Raw genomic sequence first — 15084 nt, 5'->3', positions numbered from 1 at the left:
TATGGATACCAGGGCTAAAAGCCTTTCAACATTTGACAAATGATCCTTACAGGCAATCAGATATGGATACCAGGCATAAAGGCCTTTCAACATTTGCCCCTGCAGAACACCTTACTTTAGGTTAAAACCTAGGGAAACATCTTTTCCAGTGGCATGTTCAACTTCTCTGCCTATATATATATATATATATATATATATATATATATATATATATATATATATATATATATATATATATTATATATATATATATAGTAAATTAATACAAAGCATAACATTCTTTTTTTTATTTTCTTTAATCTCTGCTGTTTTACATGGCAAGTTTGATCCAATTCACTTAAATACAAATATCTTCAAACAACATTATTTATAATCCTCTAACATAAAAACAAAATTTCATCTGCTATTTTGTCACATTAACTCGTATCCGGAACCCTCTGTTTTTCTTTATGACTTGTTGGTCCTGATTTGGTCTGCAACTACTGCCGGTCTTTTTTCCATTTCCATTACTGTGTTGGTGATGCCGTTCAATGGTACAGGTAGGATTCATCACCTGGATTCGTAAATCTGAAGCTGAAAAAATAAAGTTGTACTACTACCATGACATGACTGGATAAGATGCATACTGAAAAGGAATATTTGTTTTTTCTCCCTCTTTTATCAGGGTCTATAAATACAGTTTCGTTGGTTTATTTATCCAATGATAATCCCATCCCCCAGCTTGAAGCTTTTTACTAATTTTTATTTAAGAAATATTTTTTCCAATACTAAAAGCTTACCATATATACTCACTTATAAGTCGAGTCAAACTGCAAACAACATAGATCCTGGTCTGCTGTTGCACTGTGGATACCTGGCCTGACTCATAAATCAGAGTCCATGTTGTCTGTTCTACTGATTACTCTTAACAAACTGAACGGATCCAGACCTGCCAGCACATTATGTGATGGCAGATCTGGGTCTGTGCAGTTCGCAGTTTGACTCATCTTATAAGCGAGTATTTATAGTACCCACTACTTTTCAAGAAATATATGCCAGGCCTCTGGGCTAAAAAAAGGAGAAATATTGTAATTCAGCACAAATGATTCCCAACAAAATAGTAATATCAACCTATTATAGCACACATGGTTGCAAGAATCACTGTGCAAAAATGTCAAACAAATATGCCCAAATCATGCATCATATGTTTACAAGCAGGATTTTCTTAACTTCCTTAAATCTTCCTTCCCATCTGTCAGTGGGAAGAATTTGCCCACTATATCATAAGACCTAGAATAGATCCTGCCCTTTGCCAGAAAAAAAACACAAGACGGTCAATGCCCTTCTATTAATGGCTCCCATAATGTCATGAGATAAATTAAATGTAAGACAACCATTAAAAACATCAGTGAGATAAGGATGTACATTTAGACAATTTTTCTTTGCCACAAAGTGTATCACTGACCTGAAGGCATATTAATGTGATTTTAATAGCTGCAGGACAAAAGTGTAATTTTAAAGGCTGTCTACTGCACATACCATTGTATAGTTGAAAACTAACACTTTTGAAAACTAAGATTTAATGGGTTTTTTTTATTTAAAAAAAAACCCATAATTTTTACATGTTTTATCCATATATAACAAAACCAACCAATCAGAACCAGTCTACTGGGAACTAGAACTGTTCCAGCAGTGCAATAACTGGTGCAATGATGCATGCTGAGTAATATGATTAAGAACTGTTACACAAAGATTGACATTTTACACAACAAGCTGCAAACTGATTGCCTTATTGTTTTAATTTGTAGAATTTAAGGCCAAAAGTTGGATATTTATGTAGGCATTATAAATAAGGTTCCTGCAGGGGTGTATGGAAATTTGGAAAAGGTCTACAATTTGAAAATTGCTTTTTCAAATCTTGAAAATGTCTTGAAATATTAAAACAATGACTAAAAAGTCTTGAAAAAGTATCAAATTTTTGTTTATATTACAGAAACCGGTAACATGACTGCTTTTACAAACACATTCACATCGAAAGCCATATTTTAAACTGGATCAAAAATGGATAAAGTGGCACTTGCTACAACTTTATTTGCCAATTTTGTGGCAGAGCACAATTTACCATTCCGTGTCACACACCATTTTACTAAACCAGTAAGAATGTTATTTTTCCTGACTTGGAGACTGAACAGAAATTTTCATGCCACTTTACAATTACAATACACATTGTCACTCTGGTCCAGGAACAGATAATGTTTTTTTAAACAAAAATCAGACTTCACATCCCAGACAACAGCATCCATTCATATGAATATCATGAACTGACTACAAATGAGTAATGAGTAAATACAAAAACCTATGCAGAACAGTGCTTAAAAATCCTTTATCCCAATGCCCAGGGCAGCACTAATTTCATATTGGGCTTCTCCTTTATTCAAAGTGAAATGCTTGTTATGAATTGCTGAATAGATAAGTGACATAACACTGAAGTACAACTCCAGAAAGATTCAGTTTCTGGCTGTTTCAGTGGATTTTTATTTGTTTTCTTAATATTTACATCAGTAAATGTTTACCAATTAAATGCATTTGTTTAAAAATTAAAGCATGTTTCAATGACTACTAAGTTCTTGCAAGCACATTTCTATTACTTGTTGGAGCCGACCACAAATGCTAGCATTTTTCAAGCAAACCAGCAAAATTTCAAATACTTTTCAAGATTGTGCAAACCCTGACTCAGCAGCTTTATAGCAATGTAAGTCAGTCTACTGCCACTAGATCTGCTGGAGTGAAAATTGTTTCCCACATACCATCATTGATACATGCTAATCCTAGCATGTAAAATGCATAAGATAAAATAAGCCAAAAGATAAATGTTGATATTACATGGCAGGGCTGGAGTTGTGTAGTAGTGGATAATCTCCAAAAATGTATAATGACTGGATAATGTATTTTAAGAAGAAACCACATTCTGTTATGCCCTAAGAACAAGATAAAGTTGCCAGTGATTTAAGCAGCATATAAACCATACAAGTCTAATTTTAAAGGGAACACTGACACAAATTTAACTGAAACCTAACTAAACACTTTAGAACTGAGGTTTGTCTTGAAATAAATTTCAAAAGCACAATCTTCAGGTTAAAATTATCTGTACAATGTGTACATAGTGGTGTAGACTTTCTGCACAAAGGGTAGATAGTGGTGTAGATTTTCTGTACAATGTGCAGATAATAGTGTAGACATTCTGTACAATGTGTATATATTGGTGTAGACTATTTGCACAATGTGTAAATAGTAGTGCATACATTCTGTACAATGTAGATGGTGGTCTAGACTTTTGTTACAATATATAGATAACAGTTGTTGTTGTTGTTGGGTTTAATGCCATTTTTCAGCACACGATAGGCTATGCATGGTGACCAGTATAAATGGCAGAGGAAGAACCCGAGAAAAAACTGGGAAGAACCACGGACCCATGAGAAGCTACTGGCAAGCTTTCTCACATACCCACATTGGCCAAATCCTAGACTCGAACCCAATGTACATAACAGTATAGACATTCTGTACAGTATGTAGATAGCAGTGTAGACATTCTGTACAATGTAGATAATAGTGTAGACATTCTGTACAATGTGTAGATAAGTAGACATTCTGTACAATGTGTAAATAGTTTATACATTCTGAACAATGTGTAGATAATAGTGTAGACATTCTGTACAATATGTAGATAGAAGTGTAGACATATAGACCATCTGCACAACATGAAGATATTGGTGTGAAATAGCATGTGTAAATCAAGGAAATCCAAAAATTAGCAATGACAATAAAAAGCTTTAAAAAAATTCTACTACTACCTGTCACTGTATTTGATGATTGCCAATTTCCATTTCCAATCCTAGCACTGTTAACAAATCTACTTTTATGTCCTTTATCAAAATCATTCATCCTTTCTTTCTTGTTTTTCTTCCTTTTTTTCTTCTGTCCTTTATTAAATTGGTAATATCCACTTAAATGTTCGTCTGATCCTTCAAACTTTGTCCTACCCTTTTCAGTTTTTGGATCCTTCCTCCTTTTACTACATTTTTGCGTTGTTTCTTTCACTACAATCTTATCCATGGAATGTTCAGACTTTTTCTTCTTTCCCTTTTTTGACATCTTTATAGATTTATGGGCTCCAGTAACATTGAGGGTATTAGAATAATTACTGATTTTATGCCAAAATATATTGTCAAAAATTTGATGATTAAAATCCTCATCTTCACTATATTTCCTATGATCATCTGCCTGTCTATCAAATTTTGCATTGTTATTCCTCTGGTCACCTGACTGTCTGTCAAGTTTGGCATTGTTATTTCTATGGTCACCTGTCTGTTTGTCAGCTTTGGCAATGTTATTATCTTTCCACGGTAACTCTCTCTTTGAACTGTCATTCCCAGATTCCAAACCCTTGGAATATGCAACAAAAGTTGGGACGTCTTTTTTCAAGGTCAAGTCCTTCTGTTTTAAAACAGTAGGGATTTCTTTTTTCTTTTCATAAGATTTTGTTTTTATTTTCTTATGAGGTGGTTCTTTAACATCTGAATCTATGACAGAATAAAAAAAAGATAACCATTAGATAAATGATTATGCACTGTATAAGGTAATCTTCTGAAAAGAAATTTATTAATTAAAGTTGTTACATAAATTTCTACATTTCTTATTCAATGAAGAAAATTTTATTTATAAGCATAGGTGCTAGTAAGTTTGTAAAAGTTCATTTTACACAACTAGACCAAATGCATTTAGAAAAGAGTAAAAATCAAGTCACAAAAATAGTGGATGCCAATTTGTACATTTCATTATATGCATCTCAAAAGAAAAATTCTTAAGGAACCAGGTATGCTTTTAGGCATTCACTTTTCACAATGGACCACAAGAAAGAAAAATTTGGAACTATATTTGCTTGTGACCACTCCGGTGGCCTAAGTGGTTAGTGAGTCTGCATCAGATGCAGGAGACCATGTGTTCAACCCTGGCTGAGTCATACCAAAAACTTATACAAATGATACTAACAGCTACCTCACTGGGGTGCTCAGCATTAAGATGTTAGTGTTAGGATTTGTCAGCTTGGTGTCAGGATAATGTCACTGGGTCGGACATGCTACATGCCTGTGGCATGATGCCTCAGTGCTAGACATCATTATAAACTGCCACGCTGCAGACATCATAGAGATAAAACTAAAAAATTGTTAAAGCTATGTTAAAAATCCAAATCAATCACAGACACACACACACACAGATTTGCTTGTATGCATGTCCCCACTGCAGCCTCAAAAGTCATGGCCTAAAGAATTCAAAAATGAACTTTGCAAATGAAAAATTATTTTGTGACATGAAAAGAACAGAAACACATTCAACAAATGTATCAATATCAAGTGGTTTTTTTTCCTATTTTTCAAAAAATTGCTTTGAAAAGTAGTCCCAAAATTTAAAAATTTATATCAGAATAATAGATGATTCTCCCAACACCCACCCTGACCACGCTATTCAAATGTAAAAATTTGTTTCATGTCCAATGATCATAAAATGTGTTGATTTTAATTTGTATTGTTATGCATAAACAAGTTTTAAAAAATCTGAATTCCAGTCACAAGGTTTAACTTTTTTCCCCTCCATGAAACTGTAACCTTTTCATGGTATTGATCTAAATGTGTGTGAGTATTTGTAATTTTTCTGCCAGAAACCCTGATGTTAGACTAATCAGTAATGTGGGCAGCGGAATAAAAGAAATGGAAAATTACTTTATCCATCAAAGCAGAGGAAGTGCCCGGCTTTGCCCTGCTTTACTGCTGGGCCAAAAACAGAGTCGCTCTTTTCTCAACTGACATGGAGCAATGAAGGAAGCATATTCTGCATGTTCTCCCTATGCCTCAGTGCTAGAGATCCCTATCTGATGCCATGTGACTAGCTTTTAAGAACCTGTCTCAGCAGTTAACACAAATAATGTGGCTTTATTTGCATAGATAAATGATTCACAAATAAACTAATTAAGTGCCTCTGATAGTGATTTGTAAAGTGCTTATGATAGAATCATTAGTTTGTGAAATGTGAAAAAATTAAATCAAAATATTGGCTTATAAATTAAGTCCAACTGCAAATAACATAGACCCTGATCTGTAAGCTAGGAGATCAGGGTCAATATTGTTCTGTTCTACTGATTAAACTGAACAAACCGCATAGTCCCAAATCTGTCTGTGCATTATGCACCTGCAGATATGGGTCTCTGCAGTTTGTAGTTGGACTTGACTTATAAGCAAGTATGTATTGTAACTTGAGCCCTGTATATAGAAGTGTGCCAACTAGATTCAATTGAACTATTACAAAAATGTTTAAAAAAACTGAAAAAATTGCCTAGTGGCAAAACAAATCTACATATCCACACAAATATGCCTACCAAATTTCATTTGTTGACATGAATTAGGGTTCTGTGCAATCAGGAGTATCAAGCTTTTTGAGACAGATGGAGAAAGGTATGGACAGATGGATAGACAGACAGGCAGAACCAAATCTAGAGGCCCAAAATGTCACCATCACTACAAAAGAGCATTTCCACATAAAAAAGAACAAAATGTCATCAAAATCTGCTTCTACAGTTTGGTATCAGACAGGGGAATCAAACGGTAGATGCCAAAACTCAATTTCGTTTGGGTGAAGAATTTCTATTTGTACTAAAACAACCAGTCAGGTAAGCAGTCCATTCCATATCAAGACCAATTCTAAATTAAATTTAGGATAATAATTTTAACTTGGAAAGTGACAATCCAATAAATGAGGTTGGTCATCTCCAAATAAATTTTAATCGATTAATCAAACAACCGATAGGCATGTATATTTACCTATATGTGAGACTGCATTACAACAAAAAGGCAGAGATAAACAAGGCTAAATAAAAGATCCATTAGTATTAACCAAGACTGCAGCCACAAATATTCTTCCTAAATTTTCACAGTGCAAACAGGACATGAAATGATGTTCTCAAGAAATAACTAAGTACTTACAAAAATGCTTATGTTCATTATGTTTTTGGGTCTCAATGCATTTTTCCTTCGTTCCTGTGTGGAGTAATTTATACTGGGCAATGAATGGGTATGTAGGGTTTGAGTAGTTATCCATCCTCTTTTCCTCACATTCCTAAATAAAATGAAAAATGGTGTTTTAGATTTTCAGATACATTTAAAGGTAAATACATGTATACACATTGTTTTAATGTTTTTGGTAAATAGTAATCATTTTCCCTAACACTAAAGCTACATGCTAAACAAATCATTACTAAATTAAACTGAATGGGCCAAGCCATCCCTTTATTATCTAAACCCATAAGCCTGCTACCAGTTTTCATTCTTTCACCATTTTCATTTAGTTTTATACATGCATGCATCCATACATATATATACTGAATGGACAGATGCACAATACACCCCATATTGATTTCTCATCCCAACAAATTCCAATACAGAAACAAATTATATCTGGGGTCTAGTAAAAATGCTGCTGCTCTGTGACTTAGTAATAAGTGATGCAAGGTGAGGCCAAATCCCCTTTAACATCTACTAAGCATGGTGTATCATCTATTTCAAATTAAGTAACTAATATACAGGTGTGGCTGTGGATGGCTTTGAAGTGGTTAAAAGATGATAAACTCCATGATTTTATTATTTTCTATAAACAAGACCACTTCACCCTGTATATATCAATGTTTATGAGAATCAAAAAAGTATACAAACTTGAAATCACAAAATGTTAGTTGTTTTAGAATAGAAAATTCAGTTTACAGATCTATTTGGACCTTCAGCATGGTTGCCAAACACGAGACCAACTGCCCCTTGCTTTATCATATATTATTCTTTCTTTCATTTTCAGTAATACTAGTATATATTAACTTCATGCTTTTTCTCATTTCTCTCTACCATATAGTTACATTTTTCTTGAAACAATATAAACTATAGCATAATTCTTTTTTGAAGGGGATAAAATAAACATACATAAAAAGCTAATATTTTATTGCCAGATTAAGGAAGGATGCTGAGTTATCAAACAACTGTGTTATCTCTATAAATGAAACGGATCTAAGCACCCTAGGGACCAATTTTCATGGATTTCATTGTTGTCCCAAACCATGAATTTAAAGACCGAATAAAAAATTTGCTATGCATGATAAAGAAGGAACCCTTAATGATACAGTAACTACAGCATCAAGTCAAAACAGTGAAGCCATCATGAAATAATAAGACTTTAATTTCTGCTCATTTCAAATGAACTTTTAAATGTTTTCAAACTTGATGAATAATTTTAACTTCAGCTTGCAAGGTCTTAACCAGATATAAATTTATTCCATTTGTTAAATTCTTCTGAAATAAAAACTATTTAAAATCATATATATATATATATATATATATATATATATATATATATATATATATATATATATATATATATATATATATATATGGCATTTCAAATATGTAATGACTTGTATGAAGTCCAAATCTTCCCCTTTAGTCTGATAGCACTGAATTTGTATATACTGTACTTACAAAACCAAAGTGTCCAGCTTCACCACAGTTGTAACAGAATTTTTTCTTGTTCATTGTCTTTCTCTTTACCATTTTCCCAGGAATAGTCTAAACAGATATAAATAATAAATACTATAGTAATGCACATTTTATTACATAATTTGATTAAATAAGCAATATTTATGCATTGAAATCAACATTAAAAAAGAACTGTCTTGGTGCAGACCATTGGGAATACATACTCATTATAGACAGGATATTTGCTTACTTCCATAATAATGGATATATTTCATACAGTAGGTGAAAATACTCAAATTTTTCATCCACAAGTGGAAATATATCCAGTATTCACAAGAAGTGAAGCAAAGCAAATTTTCTTTTGTTTAATGCTCAAACACACTGGCTAGTAATACATACAACAGACTGAAGTTACAGCAGATTTCTTACACTATCCTGCTCAATAATGTCAGTGGTTTGTTGTTTATGTTCTGCTGTGTTGTGTAAATTCTTACAGAAAATATAATTAGAAACATATTCTCCTTTCCAGTTCAAGGTAAAACAGCACATAAAAAAATGATGGAATTTTTTGTGTGTCCATTGTTGGTTTTAATCTGGGAATGTCCATATGTGAAGCATTAATATTTACTACCAGACCAGGTGCGCATCATCCAAAAGTTTCAAATTTCTTTATCATTAATGTTATCAATGTACATTTATACTGACAGGCAGTGGAAAAAATATTCATTGTATTTAACTCCAGTGAAATGGCGAGGTTATTTCTCTTACAAAATCCTGTCTTTCATGGCCTATCATAAAATAAATGTAGGCTACTGTGTTGTAAATGTTGTATACAGAAATGCAAATGCATTTGGTATTGGCTTTATGTTAATGCATTTGGTATTGGCTTTATGTTAACCATCCTGACACATTAGAAATATTCCCATCTTGCACATGAAGCCATGCCTTATTATCTAGTGATGAAATATGCTCATTTTCATACAGTATACCTCATCATCTAGATAGGAAAGCATGATGCTGATATAATTACTTTGGATTATGTAGTGAGTACCAGTGAGGCAGACAAAATAAGGATGACCGCATGCACCTTATTAAATTGAACATACATCTGCTCTAAATTTGAGATCTGAATCCCTACAAAAGCTATATATTTTAATGTAAATAAAACATGCTACACAATTCTGGGCTTTTGAAAAGTTCAACATATTGTTTTATTATATACTTTATAACAATCCCATTAGTTTACTGTTGTTGATATATCCAGCGGTATTGGCCATGGTTAAGTACAGATATTCACTGCTTCCTTATTGGGTAAACATGTGCCCTTATTTGATGAATATTCAATTCTGGCTATTGCTAAACAAAAATGGCAACTGAATCATCAAACACTAAATGTGTCATAAGTCTGATGCCAACCAGATGGCAATAGTGACATCAAAGCAGTCATTACTACCTGACACCAATACCAGAGAAATGACTGTCTGAGAATGATGAGGTTTGGTATTGCTCTTTAAAATACAAAAGATCTAGTTCTCATCTATAGAAGATATGTCACCAAATTAAAATAAGAAAATCCAAATACGTCCAATGACTTAAATAAATGATTTAAAAAACTAGGCGAGTGGACTTAAGAGTTATCACTAGTTGCTACTGAGAGAGAAAGTCAAACTGACCCTTGATACAATGTATCAATGAATAATTACCTTTATGTAAACAGTACTTTTATCCACTCTGAATAGTAACATTTTATTTTGTATTTGAAATGAATGAGACATAAGTGACTCCAAAACCGAATCTACATCCTTATTTTCAGGTATCCAAGACTGATGTGCCACAATACTCTGGCAATAATCTTGACATACACTGTGCTTTCAAATTTTACCTGTAACCATGACAGCAATTTCAATGAAAGACAATCATAATGACCATCTGACATGTCATTTTCTCGTTCAATCTTTTCATAATTTTCAATTTTCAGTGATCTAGGGCATCATTTTTTCCTAATATTATTATTTCTTTGTGCTTCTTTGGCCACATGGCATTTCATACTCTTGACAAACACACTGCATACCCTGCTGAGAGTTGCTGACAGAGTATTAAAATATACTGGACCCTCATGGTACAAAAAATGTGTGTTATTCACACATAATGTCATGTAACTTATTTGAATTTATGTTTATAAACAACACTGTGCATAAATACTGGAAAGGGTCAAATGTTACTGCACTGTCTTTTATAAAACAAAATATGAGGACAAGAATATGCTGCCATAATGATTTCACTGTATTACTCCAAATGAAGAATTTACTCAATTTGTTAATTGTGGATACACAATGTTCCATAAAAAATGAAAAGCTGAGACTCTGTGAGCTAGAAAATAAATGTTTACTCTTGGCTTCTTAAAAATTTTGTCGGGATTCTAATCTGAGTTCTAGCATGGGTGCATCTTGGAATAAATAAGTCATAAGTCATTGTGACATACAAAGTTATTCAACAAGATTTCACTGTAATTTTTCATGCACTGCATTAAATTATCAGCTGAATGTTGTAAAACTGTGCATGATATTTGCAAGACATTTTTGTATGCTTCGATAATTAAAACCATATTTCCCATATTTATAAATTCCCATTTTTTTTCCCTCACATGGATGGGGGAAATAACATCCCCTAAATTTCTGTTCTAGAATAGATCCTGACCCAATGCTGCTTAAAAATAGTGACTACTGCAATACAGCAGGAGTATCTCATGAACTTCCTATTCCCTAAAAGGCTTATGTCTGCTTGGAAATACATTCTTAGAAACCCTTCCTATGGCCATGCAATCATAAATTAACTTACTGTCATATGATAACATCTCCATATATCAGGGCATTTCTGAAAAAGAAATACAAATGTAAATAGCATATTGAATTACCAAAATTAAGTTTTCCATGTACATTTTTAGTTTAAACGAGTATGCTCCCATACAATATTTTGTGCATGTTGTGGGGGGGGGGGACACTGGAGGTCAGTTTAAAATATTTCAGTAAACTAAATGTACCACAAAAATGTTCAGCAGAAACTCAAAGTAAACAAATTACCATATTTACCATATATATTGGGACACCAGAAATTAATTTTGTAAGCAATTTTTGTGCAATGTATGTTTTGGGACACATCTTTTTTTCTGAGTCGTAAGTTGTGGGTCACCTTTTAAATCATTCAAAAATTACATGTCGGAAAATGCACTCCAACATAATCATATTTTTAAAAAATAAAACTGTATTTGGTATAAAACTCTTTAATCCACTGCAGCAGCATCTCATGAACCCATCCCTTCTCCTGTACAGGTAAGATCCATCCTTTCAGCGCATAAATACATGCTGTAACAAATTATCATTGGAGGCCACAAATCTCCTGAAGCATAAACTGCAAGGTCATTTTAAAAAAAATCTGAACCAGTCTTGCTAATTCTCAATTTTAACTCACATTTTATTGACAGTCCATCCAGGAATGAGATCAAAGTACACTGCAATTTCATTTATGTAAATGATCATATTGTCAGTGAAACTGTCCCCTCTTCTGGCCTTCACAAATTCATCTAATGATTTTCTCCAATTCTTCTGGGCGATGCTGGGTCAGTGATGTCTGCACAAAGCACTATACTGTGTACTTTAGTTTATTTTCAAAATTCCCATGAATACCAGTAAAAAGTTATCAAAGTTGGCTTCCTGTATAATCTGACTTTGTATGTATATGTGTGTGTGTATATATATATAATCAGCACACTTACAAGAATCCAAAGTCGGCTTCTGGGGTCGGCTTGCTTTATAATAAAATAACCTTTGTATCTGATATCCTGTTAGTAAGTTCAGAAAATGATTTTCTGAGTTTATCGCTTGCTGCCAGTTTTGTTTATTCTCCACTTAGGCTTCTATTTGCTTGACATCTGTAGTTATAATTGATACAAACAGGCACTGATGTCTGTGAGTAAAGAGTATACACAGAAATAATTTTCATTCATAATACTTTTCATAACCAAATGCACTCTCAGTGAATGTATTTTCAAATAATGATTTTTTTATGCAAGATACTGTCATATAGTTAACCTGGATATAATACAATCATAATTATTTTGCACCTAACATTGTGTTGTGCATGAATGGCAGATGTCTTCAAGCAGTCAGTTGATTATTTCCCTCTCATGTTTGCGATTTTGTTGGATCCAGTTTTCAGTAGGATAACATATTCAAACTTTTGAATACAAATACAAATACAAATACAATTTCTCTATGCTCAAGTCAATGAACAATGTGTATGTTGGACTGGAGTCCATCAGTGAAACCTAGCACTGAGAACAAACTTTGTATCTGATTCTGGTTTGAATGGATAGCCAGAGCAGCTGTGCTTTGAACTTTTTGAAGCAGATACTGAGATGAACCAAACAGAACTGAGTTACAATAGTCCAGTCTTGAAAGTACTAATGAACATACAAGTGTTTTAGTGGCATCAACTGAAAGATATTTGTGAATGGAGCTGATGCGTCTCAGCTCAAGATATGCAGCCTTGCATATGTTCATGACATGTTGGTGCAACATGAGAGTACTGTCCAGAGTGACAACTAGGTTTCGTACTGACAGTGTGAATTTAATGTTGGTGTTACTGATATTTATTGTTTGAGATAAAGGATGTGACTGAAAAAGTCTTTGTGTTGTGATCAGAATGGTCTCAGTTGTATCATCATTCATTTGCAGCTTGTTACATGTCATCCATGATTTCACATCAGAAATGCACCTTTCTACACCTTGGATTGTAGCATCAACTTCAGTTGGGTGGCTAGATTTGTATATCTGGGTGTCATTGGCATAGAATTGGTGAGACACTGATGATCTATGACACTTGAGAGCGACTGAGTGTATAGAATGAAGAGAACAGGTCCAAGAAAAGAAACACCACAACATAGATTAACTGGGCTGGAGTTTATTCCATTTGCAGACACAATTTGTGTCCTGTTGACCAAGTAGGACTTGAACCACAGTAAGGCTGTATCATGAATGCCAAATACATGCTGGAGATGGTGAAGTAATATATCATGGTCTATTGTGTCAAATGTTGCAGACAAATCAAGGAGGGTGAGGACTGTAATCTTTCCGCTATCCAAAGCAGAGAGAATGTCATTAACTACTTTTAGAAGAGTAGTTTCAGTACTGTGGCAAAGGCAATATGCAGATTGTACATTGCTAAAAAGACTGAATTCCGATGAGATACAAGCTGGGATTGAACAACCTTTTCTAAGATTTTTTATATAAATGGGAGATTATAAACTGGCTGGTAGTTCTTTAAATCGTCATGGTCAAGATAGCAAGGGAAAATAAGATAATGGTTACCACTAAGTGCTGATGAATTGGTGAGGGGTGCATGAAAATGAGAATCACCTTTGTCCTATATGTAAGTTCATATAATGGATATTTGATGACAGACTTTTAATGTATATCATTTGACATGCAGTACTCACAAATTCATGCATCAGAAAATGCTAATTGTGACCTGAGATCAAGTAGAGAACTATATAATCTTGTGACTGTGAGGACTTAGTCATTTGTGCTTTGACATCTAGCCCTTTTAAGCTGTATTATATTTTGTGACCATGAGTTTTGGGCTAAAATCTTCTTTTATTCAAATTACTGAATTCATTATTCTCTCTGGAAATAAAAAAGTGATCTGATAAAAATCTTGGATAGAGACATTCACTGGAATTTATACTATATTCAAACCTGGAATTGTGTTTCTGTGATTCAACAAAAGACCATTGACACATCAACACTTCAACAGCTATCACAGACACGTCAACAACTTCAGTTTTGGGATTTTTTCTGGACTTTTACTGAATTTTTTTACTAGGACTTGTTTCTATAATTTCTTTATTATTTTGGGATTCAATTCGCAACCATAAGTTGTTTTTTCTCAATTTCAGTTTCTATTCTAGGGAAATAAATATATTTGTTAAATTTTACAAAGTTTGTTGTCTTTCCTCTTTTCTGTTACTTATTTTAAGAGCATAGACTTGAAACAGTATACGTTTACCTTTCTCTACATTTCTTACCTGCTTTCACGAATCTAAATTTTTTCATTTTTTTCCATTTTATGCCAACTGCAATAATGTTGTCTGCTTTATAAAATACATACTGTGATCAAAATGTTGTGATCAGTTATTCAAGTGGAGATTCCCCCAGAGGCACAGACCCAAAAGGAAACAAACAACCTCAGACGGGCATCCTCTTACCTTTGCATGTACTGTAACTTGGGACTAAACCTAGAACTGCCAAGATCAAAGACAGCACATTACTACTATACCATTCAGGTCTATATCTGAAATTAATGTTTTACTAAAATGATTTATCAAGATTAAATAGGGACTTACTGAGAACTCTCTATTCACTGATGGTGGGAGCAATTTTTATGAGTTTCATGTTTGCTACTAGGGATTCAGACATTTTGGGAAATTTCTACGGGTAACAGTGAATCCTAATGATTGGTTACCTGGGTACCCGATCAAAGG

The 15084-nt window shown here is 33.4% G+C and overlaps 1 protein-coding gene across 2 annotated transcripts in view; it reads right to left on the bottom strand.

The window, feature by feature from the left end:
• Positions 1-272: 272 nt before the first annotated feature.
• Positions 273-15084, bottom strand: part of LOC149803247 (uncharacterized) — a 60653-nt gene continuing 45841 nt past the window's right edge. For both annotated transcript variants that reach the window (XM_089952898.1, XM_089952899.1), the window contains exons 5-9: positions 11385-11420; positions 8550-8636; positions 7014-7146; positions 3831-4559; positions 273-573 (exon numbers count right to left, since the gene is read on the bottom strand). In XM_089952898.1, the coding sequence (XP_089809024.1) occupies positions 404-573; positions 3831-4559; positions 7014-7146; positions 8550-8636; positions 11385-11420 (1155 nt within the window). In that variant the 3' untranslated portion in view covers positions 273-403. The remainder of the gene's footprint in view (positions 574-3830; positions 4560-7013; positions 7147-8549; positions 8637-11384; positions 11421-15084) is intronic.

Source organism: Sinohyriopsis cumingii, chromosome 3 (assembly GCF_028554795.1).
Source record: "Sinohyriopsis cumingii isolate HCF-2022 chromosome 3, ASM2855479v2, whole genome shotgun sequence".
Taxonomy (NCBI): domain Eukaryota; kingdom Metazoa; phylum Mollusca; class Bivalvia; order Unionida; family Unionidae; genus Sinohyriopsis; species Sinohyriopsis cumingii.
The sequence above is the reverse complement of the archived record's forward strand: the minus strand, read 5'-3'. Positions and strand labels throughout refer to the sequence as shown.